General features: G+C 45.4%; 3 protein-coding genes across 6 annotated transcripts in view; all 3 read right to left on the bottom strand.

The window, feature by feature from the left end:
• Positions 1-21,467, bottom strand: part of LOC105224444 (slo-interacting protein 1) — a 59,208-nt gene that overhangs the window by 24,830 nt on the left and 12,911 nt on the right. The gene's annotated exons all lie outside the window — the stretch shown is intronic.
• Positions 1,161-1,502, bottom strand: LOC105222318 (uncharacterized). The gene has a single exon (XM_011199592.1). The coding sequence runs from the start codon at positions 1,500-1,502 to the stop codon at positions 1,161-1,163; it is 342 nt and encodes a 113-aa protein (XP_011197894.1).
• Positions 6,539-12,693, bottom strand: LOC125779709 (uncharacterized). The gene is made up of 2 exons (XM_049460981.1): positions 12,418-12,693; positions 6,539-11,465 (listed from the first exon to the last, which is right to left on the bottom strand). The coding sequence occupies exons 1-2, from the start codon at positions 12,691-12,693 to the stop codon at positions 10,686-10,688; spliced, it is 1,056 nt and encodes a 351-aa protein (XP_049316938.1). The 3' UTR covers positions 6,539-10,685.

Raw genomic sequence — 21,467 nt, 5'->3', positions numbered from 1 at the left:
GCGGCCAGAGTCATGCGGAGACTCTTGCACGCAGGACATATATTGGGTATGCCAGGGTCTATTCTGGGGCAGTACGAGTTTAACCTACTAAAGTATCCAAAACGCAAGCTGCGCAAGGATCACTCTGGTTTATCGCGGCAACGCGAGCTCTACGTCTGTCATGGATGATTATTTGACTGCGAATACGCCATTCACTGAAGGGAGTCGGTGAAGGTGTTGATGGGTTCACTGTGAATGGCGGTCAGTGCTTGCCGGAAGTTTGTTGCGTCCGAAGTCTGCGAAAGCATCCCAGCAGGACCCACCTGGAGAGAAGTTCATTATGCTCTTTAACTGGGAGCATACGGGCCTTACTTGTAGGTGCTTCATAGGAGACATCAAGAAGCATCCCGTCGTAGTACGCAGTTCATTGGTTTGACATGTTTGTAGCTTCCTCGTTTGCGTTTCACTGCATACAGGCGACCATATTGGTGCAGCGTAGGTAGGGACCGGCCGGTCAATTGCTTTTTAAGTTATCCAGAACGTTTCTTTGTCCTTTCCTCATGTGCAGCCGGATAGCGACTTGAGGATTTTGTTGCGACTCTGTACTTTATGATAATCGCGGTCGTATGAGTGAAGGAGCATAGACTATCAAAAGTTACACCTAAAATCTTAAGATTATTGACAGTCGGAATATTGACGATATTGAAAAATCTTAAGCGTTCTTGAAAAGCGAAAATACAACTTGGGAATGCCCGAATAAAATCAAAAAGTTTAATTGCTTGTCACGAAATATTTAAAAAAAAAATGAAAACACGTCCGATCGGTTCAACGTTATTAATTACAAAAGAGTTCTTTATTTCCTTTAAGGGAATTGCTTAGTCTAAATCTTAAACTAATGGCTTAAACTAGTGGTAGTGTAAGTATGTGTTACAAAAGGGGTAAATATAATTATATTTGGTTGGTGCCCTTCGACGGTTGTGACGACGTGGACGATAACGAGGTCGTTAAGCTGCATAATGCGTGTGGGGTGAAGCCACTTGTTGCGCTCCTGAAAGCCCTTCAGGTGTACTTTAGACTACTGTCGCCAGAACTTAAGACAGCAAACAAGTTGCCACCTCTCCAACAACGAACTGGGTCCACTGGCACCTTCTCTTGGAGTAACGCTCGCAGGGAGCATCCTATTAACAGATACACCAGCGTATCCGTAACGCCTCGCCGTCGTTGGGATCTTGGCTCAGAGGTACTAAGGGGCGCGAGTTGAGGATAGCCTTCACTTCGGCCAACAGTGTAGTAAGCTTCTCTGCTGTGAGTAGCGCGTTGCCGATTACGCGAACGATGTGGTGTTTGGCGGACTTCACGGCTGCTTCCCATAATCCGCCGAAGTGCTGAGCCCTCGGTGGTATAAAGGTGAAGCTGAATCCCCTTGCGGCGAATCCTTTCACTGCCGTTGCCTCGGCCAGAAACGCCTCTTTCAGCTCGCGCTGCTTGCGATCGGCGCCGACGAAGCTGGTTACGTTGAACATCTTCTGGGGCATTCCTCGGCGACCAATGATCCTTTTTAAGGCAAAAATGAATGAATTAGTTGACAGGTCTGATACTAATTCTAAATGTACAGCTTTGGAAGTAAAGCACACGAAAACTGCAATATATGTTTTTACGGGTGGTCGACCGCGTATATATCGGACCACAAAAATCTAAGCCACATATAAGAAAGGGCCGTAGTGCTCGAAGCCTTTCGACTGGCAAATTTCCCATTATTTGGTTTTGCAACTTCGGCTTGTAATGAAAACAATGTATACAGTTTCTACTGCAAGCTTCTCGGGCATTATTTAGCCATATGCGTTCTCGAAGAAGTGCTACCAACGCTGGTGGTGATTTCGAATGTGCAGGAACCGTAAGAATGTTAAAACGAAGTGCGAACTTTTATTTAGTAAAAGCGGAAGTTTGGCATCGTATGGGAGAGGTGCATTTAATAGGAGGCCTCCTACTTGGATTAATTTAATGAAAGCAACATATCTGGTGAGAGCTGAAAGTGGTTAATAATTGGCCATTATGCAGGGTCTTGGAGGATGGAGTCATGTGTAGAGGTTCACACAGAGGAAAATTCTCTAATCGCCATTCACTTGGGAGGGACCAGAAACGATTTTTTTACATATGACTCAAGCAGCTCACGACTTCCGGTCTTTGACCAAGTATCCTCTGGGTAGCCTGAGAAAGATGCCTTCTCTGAGCGCTTGGAGCGCATTTATGAGAGCTGCCCCCGACACAATGTCAAAATCGTGCTTGGCGACGTTAACGACAGGGTGGGCAAAGAAGGTATCTTTGGCACTACGGTCGGTAAATTCAGCCTCCACGAAGAAACATCCCCAAATGGGTTGAGGCTGATCGACTTCGCCGGGGCCTGATATATGATAATCTTTAGTACTAGATTCCAACACAAGAAAATACATCAAGCTGACTGGCTGTCTCCGGATCGAAAAGCCACCAACCAGATCGATCATGTTGTGATAGACGAAAGACACGTCTCCAGTGTTCTAGACGTGCGTACGCTCCGTGGTCCTAACATTGACTCGGACCACTATCTTATTGCAGTCAAGATTCGCACCCTCCCCTGTGCAGCAAAAAGCGCACGTCGACAAACACAAGGAAGGTTCGACGTCGAGAAGCTGCAATCACAACAGATAGTCGAACGATTTTCTACTCGACTTGCACTTTTGCTCTCTGAGAGCACTCGTCAATAACTTGGTATAAGGGAACTGTGGGACGGCATTTTAAACTCCTTACATACGGCTGCAACCGAAACCATTGGTTTTCGGAAAATGCTGTTACGACGAGGAGTGCCGTGTCGCTGCGGAGAGAAAACAGACTGCCTACCTGGCAACATTACGATCGACCACAACACGTGCGGGATGGGATAGATGCCGAGAGTTGACGTGGGAAGCGAGACGCATTTGCAGACAGAAAAAGAAAGAGGCCGAAATGCGTAAGTATGAAGAGCTTTATAAGCTGATCGACAGACGTAATGCTCGAAAATTCTACGAAAAAATGCGTTGGCTTACAGAAGGTTTCAAGACCGGAGCATACTCTTGTAGAACCCCCAAAGGTGATCTAGTCACCGATGCCCAGAGCATACTTAAATTATGGAGGGAACACTTCGCTAGCCTGCTGAATGGTAGTGAACGTACAACGCCAGGAAATCGATGACGATGGGGCAGACGTTCCATTGTCAAGTTCTAATAGCAATTACCCGCCTGAAGAACAACAAAGCGACAGGGGCCGATGTATTGCCGGCCGAGCTATTCAAACACGGCCGCGAAGAACTGATAAGGAGCATGCATCAGCTTCTTTCTAAAATATGGTCGGACGAAAGCATGCCCAACGATTGGAATTTAAGTGTGCTATGCCCAATCCATAAAAAGGGAGACCCCACAATCTGCGTCAACTGCCGTGGGATAAGCCTCCTCAACATCGCATATACGGTTCTATCGAGCGTATTAGTTGAAAGATTAAAGCCCACCGTCAACAAACCGATTGGACCTTATCAGTGTGGCTTTAGACCTGGCAAATCATCAACCGCCCAGATATTCACCATGCGCCAAATCTTGGAAAAAACCCGTGAAAGGAGAATCGACACACACCACCTCTTCGTCGATTTCAAAACTGCTTTCAACATCACGAAAAGGAGCTGCCTCTATGCCGCGATGTCTGAATTTGGTATCTCCGCAAAACTAATACGGCTGTGTAAACTGACGTTGAGCAGCACCAAAAGCTCCGTCAGGATCGGGAAAGACCCCTCCGAGCCGTTCGATACCAAACGAGGTTTCAGACAAGGCGACTCCCTATCGTGCGACTTCTTCAATCTGCTGCTGGAGAAAAGTATTCGAGCTGCAGAACTTAATCGAGCAGGTACAATCTTTTATAAGAGTGTACAGCTGCTGGCGTTCGCCGATGATATTGATATCATCGGCCTCAACACCCTCGCCGTTAGTTCTGCTTTCTCCAGGCTGGACAAGTAAGCAAAGCAAATAGGCCTGGCAGTGAACGAGAGCAAGACAAAATATCTCATGTCATCAAACAAACAGTCGTCGCACTCGCGACTTGGCTCTCACGTCATTGTTGACGGTCATAACTTTGAAGTTGTAGATAATTTCGTCTATTTAGGAGCTAGTATTAACACCACCAACAATGTCAGCCTGGAAATCCAACGCAGGATTACTTTCGCCAACAGATGCTACTTCGGACTGAGTAGGCAATTGAAAAGTCCTCTCTCGACGAAGAAAGGCCAAACTCTATAAGTCGCTCATAATTCGCGTGTTGTCGTTGTTGTTGTTTTAACGGTATATCTAATACGCGTTAGGATGATAAGGGTCGTATGCGTTGTCGTCGAGCTAATCTAACGGAAGGCCCAGGAAACGTGCTGTTTTGACGAGGTCGGACCAAAGGGAGGAGGGTGTTAGATGAGGGGAGTTTGTGGGGCATGCAAAAAGGTGGCCAGTATCATGTGGGGACTGGTTGCATGCAGGACATACATTGGGTATGTCGGGGTCGATTCTGGATAAGTAGGAGTTTAACCTGCTATAATATCCAGAACGAAGTAGTGCTAGGATCACTCGCGTTTCTCGCGGCAACTGGAGCTCTTGTTGATGGCTCCGCTGTGAATGGCGGTAAGTACCTGTCGAAAGTCAGTTGCGTCCGACGTCGTCGATGCAGTCGAGGAATGACCTTTTGATGCTCCTAGGAGGCGGTTCCGCTCGTTTCTTTGTCTATGTGCTGCCGGCTAGCGACTTGAGGATTTTGTTGCGGCTCTGTATGGGGAGAGAATGAGCATAGACTGTCGAAGGTTACGCCTAAAATCTTAGCGTTATTGACAGTCGTAATTTTGATGCCATCGACTGCAATATTAAGTTCCAGTCTATACTCCTTCGTCCAGTTTGTAAATATGGTCGCTGTGGATTTGGTGAGGGAAAGTGTGAGGTTTCGTGTAGTGAGGAAACGAAAAAGGTCGGAGAGGTAGTTGTTCGAACACATGCCATCGATTCCATTGCTCGGCGTCAATATCGTGCAGTCATCTGCGTAAGAGGTTGTGGAAACCCCCTCTGGTGGTTGCGGGCGTTTCGAGATGTAGAAGTTAAACAGTAGCGGGGAGAGAACACCACCCTGAGGAACCCCCTGTTTAATTCTTCTCAGTTTGGATGTTTCACCTCGAAATAGTACGGATGACTGACGACCGTTCAAATAGTTCATGGTCCACCTCTTTAGCCCTGGAGGGAGAGTTGTTTTTTCGATGTCCTGCCGTAGCGTTGTGTGATTGACCGTGTCAAAAACTTTTGACAGGTCCAACGCTACGAGGATCGTTCTTTCGCAGGGTGGCTTCTGATTGAGGCCACGAACTATCTGGGCATTTATGACGCTAAGTGCTGTGGTGGTGCTGTGCACTTTGCGGAATCCTTGCTGGTGGCTGGCTAGGCTCAGGTGGTGAGTGACAGTCGGGAGTAGCAAGGCCTCAAGTGGCTTCACTACTGGGGAGAGAAGAGTTATCGGGCAATAAGATTCCCCTTTTTTGGCGAGTTTCCCAGGTTTCAGTAGTGGGACCACTCTTCCGATTTTCCATACATCGGGTATTTGAAAAGTGGTGAGCGACAGGTTGAGGACCTTGGTGAGATATTTTACTTCCGTCGAACTTAGATGTTTTAACATTAGCATGCTGACTCCATCAGGGCCAATGGATTTGGAAGATTTTGCCTTGTTGATGACACTTTGAACCTCCTCGTCGGTGGAAGTAAACTGCCGGCTAAAATAGCTCGCGCACTTCTTCGGGTCCGAAGAAGCATGACCATTGAATTGAACTTCAACTCGGTCGTCATGTCTCTTCGGATTAGACAAAGCTTTGACAGAAGCCCAAAGCTTACTCACACCGGTGGAGAGGTTGCAGGACTTCAGGTGCTCTATCCATTTCGTCCGCTTATGTTGATTTACCATACGCCGAATCTCCAAATTGAGATCCCTTATTCGGGGATCCCCCGGATCGGAATGGCGTAAAGTGTCGCGATTGTTAGCTAAAACGGCTGCATCGGCTGGGAAATTGGGGCGGATTTCCGCTATTCTTCCAGCCGGTATTAAGCGAGCGGTAGCTGCTGCTTGTGTCGCAGTATTGCGCAGGCAACATGGGACCACGTAACGCGTGGTCCACTCCCTGTGTGTCTTAAGGCCTGAGCAGGTTTTAAGATGGCTCCATCCATTGCATGTATTACACCTGACGGAGGTGAAGTTTGGATGGAGCCTTTTTGCGCATACGCAGCAGAAAAATTTCTCCGGGTCCGGATTGGACTCAATGCCAGCACGAGTCAGGAGGATACGGAGCAATCTTGGTGCAAGGCGTTGCTCCAATGACGACAAACACAAATTAGTACTCGCCGATCCAAACGGGGTTAGTTCGTCGAAAAATTAGTGATGCACTCATTATTGCCGTCCTGCTATATAGAGACTTGGACGATGGCAACAACCGATGACTCGACGTTACGAGTTTTCGAAAGAAAGGTTCGGCGAACGCGTTGCGCGTTGGCCACGGCGAATATCGCATTCGATGGAACGATGAGCTGTACGAGATATACGACGACATTGATATAGTTCATCGAATTAAATGACAGCGGCTACGCTGGCTAGGTCATGTTGTCCGAATGGACTAAAACACTCCAGCTCAGAAAGTATTCGACGTAGTATCCGTTGGGGGAAGCACAGGAAGAGGAAGACCTCCACTCCGTTGGAAAGACCAAATGGAATATCCAATTGGCGCCACGTAGCGAAAAGAAGAAACGACTGGCGCGCTGTTGTTAACTTGGTTATAAACGCGTAAGCGGTGTCCGGTAAAGAAGAAGAAGAATGCAGGGTTTACAACCGCGATACAATTTATCCGCAGGATTTTGTTTCTTTTGTTCACTTTGTTAGTCAACTCTTGGATTTCTGACACTATATTTGCGACGAAGATTTGTAGTGAAGATGGATGTGTTTTAATACAATGTAAAATGATTTCAGAGTCTGTCCAAAATGTAATTTTTTCGAAATGCAGAAGAGATTGGTCTACAGCGGAGCCACTCGTAGACTTTGAAGTAAGCAGCATACATTTAATCTTTTCATTGGGGGCGTTTCTTACGTGGCGGGTCTCAAACCCAGCGCACAACCCTGTTTAGGGGATCTTTCGCTTTCTCACTCTAGCTCGCCTTCGAATGGATGTTCTTAGGCTACCCAGAGGATACTTGGTCTAAAACCGGAAGTCATGATTATCGATGAGAGCTGCATTAGGTTGGCTTTAAAGTTCTACCAGCTTGTGTCAAGGCGCAATGGACTCATCCCAATATAGTTTTTGCTTCGGTAATTAGTGGGACTATTGATCCAAGAGAATCAAAAAGGCGAGCAGAAACTGATAGTATGCTTCGTTTAGTAGCTCGCAGAATTGTCATCTAAAACAAATCGAAACAAATCCTCTTTCGGCAACCAATGGATTCCTAACCTTTTAGTGGAATTTTTTTCATTGAAGCTTAATGACCAATAAAAACCATTTCGTTAAGGTGAATCCGCCCGGGTTTAATATTTTAATTACCTCACTTCGCTAAGGACTAAGGACTCAAAATTTTCGGACCCTGATAATAAATCATCAACATAAAAGTCTCTTTTAATGACCAATGAACCGAGTGGATATTTCACTGTAATCATCACTGAGCATTTGCAAACACCGTGTTGCGAGAAATGGAGCAGGCACAGTGCCGTATGCTACGGAGTTAAGAACGAAAAATTTGTATTTTCTCAGAAGGATGCTCTCTCCACACAACAAGTTGAAAATTTCTGTTTTCTTCGTGCATAATTATTTGGCGATACATTTGAGTAATGACCGGTGTTAGTGCATATTTATGTAAACGAAGAAGAGTTAAGTATGACTCTTCTTGGATGGTTGGACCCATCATCAAAAGTTCATTTAACGCTATTTGAATTGAGGATCGACTCGAAGCATCAAAGACAACGCGTAATTTGGTTGTTGTGCTCTCGAGCCTTAAAACGCATTGATGCGGAATAAAGTAGTGTGACTCACTCGGGTTCTTATTGTTCGTTGGGCTCATGTGACCCCGTGCTCTATATTCATTCATAAAGTCCAGATACATTTTACGAAGTTCTGGATCTTTTAATGTGCTTCTCTCCAGGGCCTGAAACCGCCGAACTGCGGTTTCATAGGAGTGACCGAGACTTACGGTCAGCTTTAAATGGCATTCTGACTTGAAGCCATTCTGGAGGCAATACTTGAATTGTATTTACGAAAAATTGTTGTGTGAATTTAATGCCATTTGAATCTGCAAGTAATTCTTCTAGACCCCAAAATTTTTGGACAACTGAATCTATTGACGTAAAGTCTTCTTCAGCTTGGCATAATGTGCTATATAATTGGGAAGAGAACTTAAATTGCTGGCGTATTTGCCAGATGCAATCCTTTCTAAAAGGGTTTTCTGAAAAGTTGGTTGGTTAGGACCATTTCTAATTTGGCCAACAACTAAAAGATCGAAAAATGTTTCAGCACCCAATAGGATATCCACTTTTGTAGATTTGTGGACTTCTGGATCTGCCAATTCAATATTGTGCGGAATTTTCTAGCCACTAACAGTGATGTTATGGTCTGGATAATTTGCCGAAATGCATCGCATTACCCAGAATTCCATCGAAAATTCATAATTATGTATTTAACCGCGACTTGATAAACGCGCTTAGTTTTGACCCCACTTTTGTATTGGAATTGTCAATTCCAGCAGCGTTTTCGCAGGTAGGTAATCTCCTCAGCTGGTTCTTACTAAAATTACTGTTGTTGCCAAGATTACCCGATCCCCGATGGCATGTGTGGTGGATGAGGTGGAGCGGGGAAAGAAGACGGATACTGTTGCAGTAATGTGTGATGCGATCGATTGCACACACGACATCGATCCGCTCTGTACTCTGAGATAGTGTGCCCCTTACGCAAACAATTATGCATAAAGGCACTGATTTTACGAACTCGAACCGCTGCTGCACCGGTAGCGCCTTGAAAGGGGGGCAGGCAGTCAAATGGTGGTTCTTAGATTTGCACTGCTGACAAAGAGACTGCCTCGTTTTTGCTGCAACTAGCGCCGATTTGGTCCTGTCCATGTGTTGTTGTTTCCCATGACTCGCACTGCTTGTTGGTATGGGCTTCGTTCTTGAATTTGATGCTTCTTCCGCTGATAGCTGCTGGTATCTTCGATTTAGGGTGGCTTCAAAGTCCTTCCACAGTGGCAGCTTGTGACAATCCAGCTGTTCCTCCCATTTGGATCGGATCGTAGAGTCGACCTTTGTCATCACTATGTGTATAATTATAGCGTTTGTAATAGACTTCTGCATGAATGTACCCATATCTAGCTTAACAGACCTGTACAGTAGTGTAGTGTTCTTAAAAATACTGCACTCATTCTTTGCTGTACAGTATACCTCTTTGTGCAGAAGTACATAGGTAGCACAGTATTTTTATTGTTCTCACTTATAGTGAGAACAGTACATGACTGTATCTTCGTGAGTGAGTACTAAATTTTTCTACGCTGTACATTAAGCGAAATTATAAGGACAGTTTGCCTGTGCTATTATACAACTGTGCAGATGAGTTCAGTATTATTCAACACGTGCGTAAACATGGATGGTAGAGAAAACGACGCTCATGCAATGAACGCACAAGAAAGCTACTGTCGAACTCGTTGGAATACGATTTTTAACCTACTTAAGTCGGTTGAGTTAAACTGGTTGGAAATTTCCCAGATTTTGATGGAAAAAAAGAAATATCTAGAATTCAAGATATTAATTTAAATAACATTAGCGTACTGGTAAAACTTCTTGCTCCTTTTGAAGCTTGTTCGAAAAAGCTGGAGGGTAGCAATTATCTAACATTGCATTTGACTATTCCACACATTAATAACCTAAATAAAATAGCCACTCCGAAAGACAATGACATCGAAATTGTACAAAAATGCAAGTTTTCACTTCTAAAATATTTAGATTCCATAGTGCATGCCAATTTAAAAAAATTTCATAACATTGCCCTATTTTTATTTCCACCCACAAATAAATTGACAAAATTCACAGAATTAGATAAGGAACAGGTTGTCAAAGACATTGAGGAAATGATGATAGCTATTAATACATATAAATAGCCAAAATGATGATATTGAAAAATTAATTAAACCGCACAGGAATTAGATATTTTTGCAGATTATTCCCAACCTATTCAGAGCACTAACATTATATCCTATATTCAAGATGAAATTCGTATAAAAATGTTAATAAAGCTTAAGTGAGGATTTTGATGTTGCTGTTGTTGTTAACGGTTAGCTAATCCCCGTTAGGATGGTAAGGGTTGTTTGTGTTGTCGTCGAGGTCATCTAACGGTAGGCCCAGGAAACGTGCTGTTTCGACGGGGTCGGACCAAAGGGAGGAAGGAGTTAGATGGGTAGGGTTTGTGGGGCATGCAAGGAGGTGGCCAGTGTCATGCGAGGACTCGTTGCATGCAGGACATACATTGGGTATGTCGGGGTCGATTCTGGATAAGTAGGAGTTTAACCTGCTACAGTATCCAGAACGAAGTTGCGCTAGGGTCACTCGCGTTTCTCGCGTCAACTGGAGCTCTTCGTCTGCAATAGGTGGTGGTTTGACTCCAAGAACGCCATTCACGGGAAGGGAGTCGGTGAAGGTGTTGATGGCTCCACTGTGAAGTGTGTCAGTGCCTGTCGAAAGTTTGTTGCGTCCGAAGTCTGGTCGGCGTACTGTTCAATGTCATCGACATAGTCGAGGAATGACCTCTTGATGCTCCTGGGAGGCGGTTCTGCTCCAAGCAGGTGGCTGCAAGGGTGATTCCTACGGAAACAACCCAGCAGGAACTGTCTGGAGAGGAGTAGGTTATGCTCCTTTACCGGTAGCATACGTGTCTCACTGTGGAGGGGTTCAATGGAAGACTTCAAGAGGCATCCCGTCGTGGTCCGGAGTGCTGTATTTTGACAGGTCTGGAGCTTCCTCATCTGCGTACCACTGCATCCAGGCGACCATATTGGTGCTGCATAGTTGAGGACCAGCCGGCCGATCGCCTTGTATGTTGCCAGCAACGTTTCTTTGTCTTTTCCCCATGTGCTGCCGGTAAGCGACTTGAGGATTTTGTTGCGGCTCTGTACCTTGGCGATAATCGCGGTCGTGTGGGGAGAGAAGGAGCACAGACTATCGAGGGTTACGCCTAAAATCTTAGGGTTATTGACAGTCGGAGTTTTGACGCCATCGACTGCAATATTAAGTTCAAATCTGTACTCCTTCGTCCAGGATTTGGTGGGTGAAAGTTGGAGGTTTCGTGCGGTGAGGAAGCGAGAAAGGTCGAAGAGGTAGCTGTTTGCTTTCGAACACAGTGAGGATTTTGATGTTCTGCAGTGGTGGTCAATTAACAAAGACCGTTTTCCGTTGCTCTACCAAATTAGCTGCAATATATTAGCAGCTCCGGCGAGCAGTGCAGCATCTGAAAGGGTTTTTTTGTAGCAAAAAATTTAATTAGCGAAAAACGCTCAACACTTGCCACCGCTGAAGATTTGGTAAACAAAATAATGTTTCTCCATTCCAATATTAATGAATTAAATATATCTTTTGTAGCATAAAATATTTAATAGAATTACTTTGAATTGAAATATTATTAGTTGCTAAGCTCTATGTTTTACAGTAAATACATTTTCAACGAAAAAATAAAACCAATGTTTTTTTAGGATGGTTGGTAGCTCAAAAAGTTTAGATATATTGTTGAAAAATGTAAAACATTTATTATCATAAACTTTTTTGAGACTTGCGAACGCTTTCGGGTAATTTTCAACCCACATCTGAAACGCTTTAACTGTTCCCAAAGCCTCTCCTCTGCGAATGGTAGGCACCTTGTCGTGGTGCAGAGGCTTAAACCGCAGCACAGCACGGCATCTCCCATCCGCCAGGGATGATGCTGCTTAGCATCTCCCCTGTGGGATGGCAGAAGCCGCATGTGCGCGGTGACCAAGAGCTACCACCTCCTAATCCAGGGTGTCATGCGACCCGTGCCCATTGGATGATTTGCAGCCAGGAGGTAAATTCGGCTGTATTCGAACGGAGCCTTCCCAACACCGGGCCGCCTTGGGAAGTAACGGTGGCCTTACTGCGTCAAGGGGCTCTGGCGCAGCGGACTCTTCGGATTCCCCTTTCCAAGATTAGACCGGGAGGCCTACAACACGGGCCGAACGGTCGTACGACCAAGATGATTCAACAACAACAAAACCAAGAAACAACCAAAGAAACAACGGCAACAACTACGGCAACAACAACGGCAACAACCGAATCGACAACAACAACAACAACAACGAAAATCGGAGCAACGAGCAGAAGCAGCGGCAACAGTAGTACCGCAGGCAAGAGTGGCCCAGGAACTAGGAAGAAGTATAGGTTCCTGGATGCCCTGTCGCCTGATGAGCGAGCACTCTTTGAGGAGCACGCACGCGATGATGACGAGGCGCCCTCTTGCAGCGGTACACAGCGTAGTGAGTCCACTAGGACCACGGTAAATCGCGCAAATGCTGCCCCCGCAACCCCCTTGAGCAGGATCGACGGCAAAGAGGAGGGTGGTTTCACGAAAGTGGAATCTAGGGGTGAACGCAAACGGAGACGGCAACGAGGGAACATTCCACGTACCCCGGAGCAAGGACAGCCAGGAGGTCATGGCGATCCTCGCAGAGCAGGAATGAGCGGAGCCACTCTTAAGTGGTACCTTAGGTTCCTGGAGGACGGCATGACACCAGAGTCAGCTGAAAAGCGGGCTCTGAGTAGGAGCAGTGGGAACAATCCCTCTGCCAACAACGCACAGCGCACAGGTGCCAACGGTGGATCGGCGGCAACGAGACGCAGAAATCGTAGGCGTCGCCGAGCTCACGCTGCCTCGCTTGAGGGAAGGAGCGAAGCAAAGCCGGCACCCCAGGAGGCACCTAGAACTGAGAAGAGGAAGAGCGGCCAAATCACACCTCAGGAGCCACCCAGACCAAAGAGGGTAAGAGAGGACAAGCCACAGGAGGCCAGTGGAAAGCGCTCCAACCCCAACCAGCAGCCGGTAAGAAATGCAAGCCGCAAATATGCAGAGGCTGTGAGCAGCATTCGGATGGCTATGCTGCCCCGCAACTACCCGGCGGAGGCCCTGGGGTCCGAACAATTAACGGCTCTCCAGGACTGCATCGTGGATGCCCTATGTGTCGGCAAAGGCTTCACCGGAGCCTTCAACGGCATATTTTTCAAGGGCGGCATGCTGCTGGTTGACTGCCAGGAGGAGAAGTCAGCCACTTGGCTTCAAGAGATCACACCAAAGCTGGAAGGTTGGAAGGGTCCGGCCCTGTGCGTAAGAAGGGGCGACGAGATCCCTCAACTGTACAGCATGGTGGCGTTCTTCCCGAGAAGCGCAGACAAAGGCTACGACACCGCGCTCAATCTGGTAAATAACCAGAATGAAGGTTTAAGTACCTCGGCGTGGAAGGTCGTAGCTAGTAAAATTGAGGGTTCCGGGTGGAACCTCAATATAACGATTGACGACGAATCCTACAAATACATCCGGCAGAGGGGATTCCGGCTAAATTTCCGCTTCGGGAAAATAATTATGAGGCCATGGAGGCCCAAGACCACGTCGTCAATCCAGGGTGCTACGACAGGGACGACCGAATCAACAGCTCCACCCGAAACCCGCCCAACAGCGCATGAGGCAACTGCGGCTGTGGTTTTAGGAGAGCAAATGGAGACCCCCAACGAACCCATCCCGGCTGTGCAGTGTGAGACCACCGCCGCGGGTGTAGAAAGCAGCAAGAAGCCCCCCATCGAGCAAGGAGGCACGCTGCCATCAACCCAGGAGCTTCTGGAGGGGCTGGAGATGCAGGTCGAGGAAGAGGTTGTGGACGAAGACCTGTCTCTCACCGAACCGGTCCTATAAGCTCCAGAACCGGCATGGAAGTGGCTCAGGTGAACCTACATCACGCATCGGCGGCCTCGGCAGTCATCGTGAAGAGGTTCACCTCGGATAACCTGAGCATCCTTCTAATCCAGGAGCCCTGGGTTTTCAGAGGAGAGGTAAGAGGCCTCAACACGAGTAATAGCAAGGTAATCTGGGATCTCTCTAGCGAGAGACCCCGTTCCTGTGTAGTCGTTAGAGCCGATATAGACTTTTTCTGTATTTCAGAGTTTCTAACGCAAGATCTGGTGGCTGTGCAGGTGAAGGACAAGGAGGGGTCGGACTTTGTCATGGCGTCCGCGTACTTCCCGGGTGAGACAGCTACGGCACCCCCCCCCATCGATACTCAGTTTGGTGGAGTATTGCAGGGCCAACAATCTTCCCCTGACCCTAGGATGCGATGCCAATGCGCATCATACGGAATGGGGTAGTACGGACTGCAACGTGAGGGGTGAGTCACTTCTTGAGTTCATACTTAGTAATAGCATTAGTATAGAGAACGTAGGGTGTGAGCCAACTTTCGTAACCAGTGTTCGCAGTGAGGTCCTAGACATCACCCTAAGCAACGACAGCATGACCGGGTTGATCTCACAGTGGCGGGTATCAACAGAGCCCTCAATGTCGGATCACCGGATCATTCGTTTCGTTCTGGGGGTGAGTGTCGGGGACCGACCTCCGATTCGTACCCCGCGTAATACGAACTGGGGTATTTTCGTAGAAACCTTAAGTAACAATATAAGCATAAATGTGGAGGGGCAGACGGATGGACTGGAGAGCAGACTGAGTGCCATAAACCAGTCCATTGTGGACGCCTATCATTGCGCCTGTCCACTAAAAGCGACCACCAGTAAACTTAGCTGCCCCTGGTGGTCCAGCAGACTCTCGGCCCTCAGGCTTAAGGTGCGCAGGCTGTTCAATAGAGCCAAGCGCACAGGGGCCTGGGAAGAATACAAACGGCACCTAACAGCCTACAACAAGGAGATTAGGTCTGCCAAGTTGAACAGTTTCAGGAGATTCTGTGACAGCGTCTCCTCGACCCCATAGTCAGCTCGACTGCACAAGGCGTTGTCGAAGGGTAAGACGGACACAGTATCGTCCATAAAGAGACAAGACGGGACATATACGACGAGCGCGGGGGAAAGGGCAGAAATTCTCCTACAAACGCACTTCCCGGAGACAGTTCCAGTGAACCAAATTCCAACTTCGGTCACACGTAGGCCGGATCGCTCAGACTGGCTGACTGCAAGGAAGCTTTTCACTGCAGACTCGGTCAGGTGGGCACTGGCCTCCTTTGCAAGCTACAAGTCACCGGGAGTGGACGGCGTCTTCCCGGCCCTGTTGCAGCAGGGTATGGATATTCTCCTACCTCACCTGTTAGGGCTGATGAGGGACAGCCTGGCGTTGTCGTATATCCCTGAGCTATGGAGAACTGCAAAAGTAATTTTCATCCCCAAGATAGGGAGGAGAGACTATTCACTAGCGAAATCGTTCCGGCCTATAAGTCTCACATCCTTTATGTTGAAAGGGATGGAAAAAGTTATAGACAATCATATTAGATCGGAGGCGCTAAGGATCGCACCCCTGCATGCCAGACAACATGCGTACAGAGCGGGCAGATCTACAAACACTGCTCTGTACCAACTCACATCTGAACTGCAGGATTCGCTGGATAATGGCGAAGTTGCGATCTGCGCCTTCCTTGACATTGAGGGTGCCTTTGATAATGCGTCACACGTTAGCGTGATCAGGGCACTCGAGAGAAGGAACGTCAACCCCCCGATACGCAGATGGATTGAAGCCCTTCTGCGCACGAGGGTTGCGGAAACAACAATAGGAGACAGCAAGATTCGTCTTGGCACCACGAGGGGCTGCCCACAAGGTGGTGTGCTGTCCCCTCTGCTTTGGAGCCTAATAGTGGACGAACTACTTGAGCTTCTCACCAGCAATGGAATCCGCTGTCAGGGATATGCGGACGACATTGTCATAATGGCGAGAGGCAGATTTGAGAACACTCTCTGTGACATTGTCCAAAGGGGCCTGAATCTGGCGAAAGGATGGTGCAGCACGGTAGGGCTAAACATCAACCCAACAAAGACCACCGTGATCCCATTCACTAGGCGGAGATCTCTTCCGGGCCTGAGGCCCCTAACAATTGGAGGCACAGAAGTGGAAATGTCAAGGGAGGTCAAATTCCTTGGCCTCACCTTAGACTCAACGTTAAGATGGAGCAGGCATTTGGACCTAACGATGTCCAAAGCAACCAGAGCAATTATGATATGCAGACGCCTGGCCGGCAGATCATGGGGTTGCAAGCCATATATCATTAGATGGCTGTATACCATGATAGTAAGGCCCATCATCACCTATGGAGCGGTTGCTTGGGCCCACAAAGCGACACAGTCTTCTGTGATTCAGAGACTATCAAAGCTGCAGAGACTTGCATGTGTCTGTGCTTCGAAGGCAATGCGCACATGCCCTACGGTGGCACTGGAAGTCATACTAGAGCTCACACCGCTGCATCAGGTGATCAAGTTAGCAGCAAAACACACCATGCTGCTAATGTCAGCAGAAGGCTGTGGAAGAGGGAAAATAATGTCCTCTAAACAGATGGACGCACTAGCGGAAAGCACACCGCTGGCCCTCCTTCCAAGAGACAGCACAACGAAGAAAATAAACTTCAAGAAGAACTTCAAAGTAACCTTAGGCAGCAAGACGGAGTGGAACGATTCCACTCTGGAAAAACTGCTGGAAAACAGTACCATTCAGTGGTACACTGATGGTTCAAAAACACCGGAAGGAATTGGGGCAGGTATTGCGGGTCCGCATACTAAGCTATCCATACCTATGGGATGCTTCCCAAGCATCTTCCAGGCTGAAGTTTTTGCTATCAGTCAGTGCGCCGAAGTCAACCTCAGCCGCAACTATCGCAACCAGCGCATAGCTATTCTCAGCGATAGTCAGGCGGCTCTAAAGGCGATCTCATCATTCGAGACCAAATCGTTTTTAGTTGAGGAATGCACAGAAAGGCTAAACCGCCTGTCCTTGTGCAACCGGGTGCACCTAATTTGGGTACCAGGGCACAAGGGAGTAGAAGGAAATGAGAAGGCCGACGAGTTGGCACGCAAGGCGGCAGCGTCTAAGATGTTGGGACCAGAGCCGCACATAGCGGTAGGACCCCACACTCTTAAGGAGCTGCTTCGCACGGAGGAGAGAGAGGTGAGGGAGCAACACTGGCGACAGGCAGCAGGTATGCGTCACGCCAAGCTGCTACTAGGTGGATACAGCCTTTCCAGGTTCAAAGAGCTAATGAACCTCCCCCGTGAGAAATTCCGCCTCCTCGTCGCAGTCTACACGGGACACTGCAAGCTCAGGAAGCACCTGTCCAACATGGGCATGGTCTCCTGTGCTAACTGCCGGTTCTGCGACTTGGAGCAGGAAACACCAGCACACTTAATCCAGGATTGCACAGCAATCTGTGGAAAAAGGCTCAAGGCCCTGGATTCCATCTATATCAGCAGGGATCACATAACCTCACTGGCGCCCGGCAAAATACTGGAACTATTCAGGCTGCTGGGTCTCTGGGAGGTCATGTGATATAGGAGAGGGCACAATAGACCCTAGGTCGCGGTGCATAACCTCAATTAACTATTCATTCATTCATTCTCCAGATAGAAAATTAACCAAATGGTTAAATTTTAATTCATAAAATTTTTGAGTTCTGAATATTTTCCCTTGAATTTCGCCAAAATCATTTTAGGGAGCCTTGAGCTGTGAGAAGCCACAAAAGATGTTTCGGCGAGCGAAGTTTCATTTTTCGCTAAAATTTACTTTATTATGGACTTCGTTTCAACGATTATGTCCTCTAACTCCCCTCAGGCCATGTCGTCTCCAATCTTTTTCAATCTTTGATGGGCATTTCATTAATTTTTCACTATGTGAATTTAATATGTCGAGACGACATTTGAATTCGATTGGTTCTAAAGTCATAGTCTTTTCGAGAAGGCGCAAAATACTACTTTTTGCAACAGTTCTTTGACGTCTTAACGACTTTAAGTCCGTCAAGAGTTGGCTTTGGCTTGCTCATTTTGCTGTGATTGAATTAAAATTCACGAAAAAAATTATTTGGCACAGAATAATGTAATATTGAAAATCAACTGGCGAAAACGAAAAATGTCGATTCCCAAATAACGAAAAGCCAAATCGAAAAATTCGCAAAAAGAGCAATAGCACAATAAAGTAATCCGAAAATGTCCAAACGAAAATCGACAAAAATTTCGAAAAACCGACCGATAAATTCGAAAACGGATCGAAAACCGTTAAAACAACAACAACAAACGGGTCGAAATATTGCGAAATTATAATTTTAAATTTGCATTTAATAATTTGTTACCTTTATTTTGATATAAAGAGCTACCACGAAAACCCAAAATCCCCTGAATAACTTTTAATTCGTATAAGTATGTCGCATCGAGAAAACTCGATTTTCGAGTAGAATCGGAGTCGAGTTTACCATCCCTACTGGCAGCTATCGGGGCACATATAAAACCTCCGCACAATAACCACCACAAAAAAAAATGATTTTTTTTTCATGTAATTTATATGGAAAACAGAAAATTTGAAATAGGCACCTCTTAATATTAATATTAAGAGCTCATCTTTTGAGTGAATTTTTTTACACATTTTCGAAAGTTTTGAGCCTGTTTTTCAGTTGAAAAAAGAAAGGTTGCCTCAGAATGACACACCCTAATGTGCATACATATGTAACTATATATACATATATATGTACAATATTAATAAAATGTAATACGTATAAATTGAAAAGGGGGGAGCCAAAAAATGAAAGTGGACATGTTTTGTTGTAGTTTGCTTTTTTTGCACTGCTTTCAGTAATTCGTTACCCTAGGTGTCGGCTGTTTAACTTGAAACTCACTCTACCTGCGATTTCTTTACAACGTACTTATATGTATATTAGGGTGATTCAAAATTTTTTTTTTTATTTTTTTTTCAATTGGTACTCGCAAAAATAGGTTCCTAGACACCTCTAAAAAAGCCTCTCCAAATATGAGATTTTAATTGTAACGGGAAGGTCCTCCGCCTAACGGTTTTCTATTTTTTCTTATTATCAGATAGAAAAATTTATATCTCGCTTCCAACTACTTGAAAAAATATCTTGTTAATTAGGTTTTGTAGGAAATTGAATGCTCTAAAATATGGTCTCTTATGATTTTTTTGTAAACCCAACCGTTTAAAAGATATTAACAGTTAAAATTTGATGATTTTTGGGAAAACTTTTTATTTCTTAATAATTTTATAACTCAATGAAAAAAAAATTATTACGAATAGGTTTTTGGAGAGGCTAACTTAGAGGTGCTTAGGAACCTATTTTTCAGAGTACCAAACGAAAAAAAAATTTATTTTTTTTTGATCCACCCTAATATGCACTGATTTTTGACGATGAATATCTCGTAAACGCTTAACTTTATCGAAAAATTACAGTAGACCATTTTTATAGAGCAGTAAATTTCCTACAAAACTATGAGTTTCATCATTTATAATAATTTTTTTTCATTGAGTTATAAAATTAATAAGAAATAAAGAATTTTTCCAAAAATAGTCAAATTTCAACCGTTAATATCTTTTAAACGGTTGGGTTTACGAAAAAATCATAAGAGACCATATTTCAGAGCATTCAATTTCCTACAAAAATTTGGAGAGGCTTTCTTAGAGGTGTCTAGGAACCTATTTTTGCGAGTACCAATTGAAAAAAAAAAAAAAATTTTTTGAATCACCCTAATGTATATATGTCGTATATACATATACGAGGTGTGTTCAAAAAGTATCGCGAATTTTGAATTTTCGCGGGTTACGTATATTCAAATTTCGAATTTTTTGTGGCGTTATGTTGGTACTCATGTATCTCACTTATGCCGACAAGCTCGGGCATTTTGAATGTTCATTTAATTGTTGAGCTGCTTTGCTTGCACGTGTTTTGGATCGTCTTCGATTTCTACCTATCAAAAAAAATTGCACCACGATAACGCCCCTACTCAGACATCGTTGCTTGTGCGCGACTTTTGGGCCAAAAACAACACACTAATGATGCCGCAGCCACCGTATTCCCCAGATCTGGCCCCTTTGACTTTTTCGTGTTCCCTAAACTGAAGAGGCCCATGAAAGGACGACGTTACGCTTCTCTTGACGAGATAAAGACGGCATCGAAGGAGGAGCTGAAGAAGATAAAAAAATGATTTTTGAAGTGCTTCGAAGATTGGAAAAACCGTTGGCACAAGTGTATAATATCTCATGGGGATTACTTTGAAGGGGACAAAATAGATATTCATGAATAAATAAATAATTTTTGAAAAAACACAAAATTCGCTATACTTTTTGAACACACCTCGTATGTCTGCTAGTCCAAGCCCACACTTCGCCATTTTTATATATTTCTTTATTTTTTGTTTAAGATTCATTTTCTTTAATTTGTTTTTTCCATTTCACTTCCGAAGACCGAAAACCGAAAAGATTGATAGGCAATTAGAAACGATAACGAAAGTTACCACTAACACTATTAGTTGGCACTTTATTAAAATTATAAACTAAGTTCACTGACTTAGTCCCTGCTCGGGCGCCATGAAAAATCTCAAGCGTTCTTGAAAAGCGAAAATACAACTTGGAAATGCGCGAATAAAATCAAGAAGCCTAATTGCCTGTCACGAAAGATTTGCGATAAAAATGAAAACACGTCCGATCGGTTCAGCGTTCTTAATTACAAGAGAATTCTTTATTCCGTTTTAGGGAATTGCTTAGCCTAAATCTTAAACTAACGGATTGAACTAGTGGTAATGTAGGTATGTGTTACAAAAGGGGTAAGATTTGAACACATGCCATTGATTCCATTGCCTGACGTCAATATCGTACAATCATTAGTTTACGAGATTATGGACCCCCTCTGGTGGTTGTGGGAGTTTCGTGATAGAACTTAAACAATCGCGGGGAGAGGCCACCACCCTGCGGAACCCTTTGTTTAGTTCTTCTCAGTTTTGAATTTTTAGTTTTTTCGGTCTCCTGCTGAAGCGTTGTGTGATGGACTGTGTCAAAGGCTTTTGACAAGTCCAACGCTGTGAGGATAGTTCTCTCACAGGTTTCTAGTTAAGGCCGCGAACTATCTGAGCGTTTATGACGCTAAGTGCTGTGGTGGTACTGTGCACTTTTCGGAAGCCATGCTGGTGGTTCGCTACGCTCAGGTGATAAGTGAAGAACAATGAAGCATTGTTTGTTACTGGCGATTACTGCATAGTAATTGCGAAGTTACCATTCGGTTATGCCATATGTTTAGTATGGCATGAGCTCGCCAAATCGAAGTACATCTGATTTAATCAACACAGATATAAATCACGAAATGAAGTAATTGGCAGCAACTATATTTGCCTATGTTGTAGATATCTTAAATCCACTGCCTTATTCTAGCAGT

Source organism: Bactrocera dorsalis, chromosome 6 (assembly GCF_023373825.1).
Source record: "Bactrocera dorsalis isolate Fly_Bdor chromosome 6, ASM2337382v1, whole genome shotgun sequence".
NCBI lineage: Eukaryota > Metazoa > Arthropoda > Insecta > Diptera > Tephritidae > Bactrocera > Bactrocera dorsalis.
Note: the sequence above shows the minus strand (reverse complement) of the source record. Positions and strands in the feature narration are given on the sequence as shown.

Coding starts and splice junctions, on each gene's coding strand:
- LOC105222318 (XM_011199592.1), bottom strand. CDS start 1,502: ATGTTCAACGTAACCAGCTTCGTCGGCGCCGATCGCAAGCAGCGCGAG.
- LOC125779709 (XM_049460981.1), bottom strand. CDS start 12,693: ATGTTCCCTCGTTGCCGTCTCCGTTTGCGTTCACCCCTAGATTCCACT. Junction 11,466..12,417: donor CTGGGCCACTCTTGCCTGCG/GTACTACTGTTG, acceptor CTAATTTGGTAG/AGCAACGGAAAACGGTCTTT.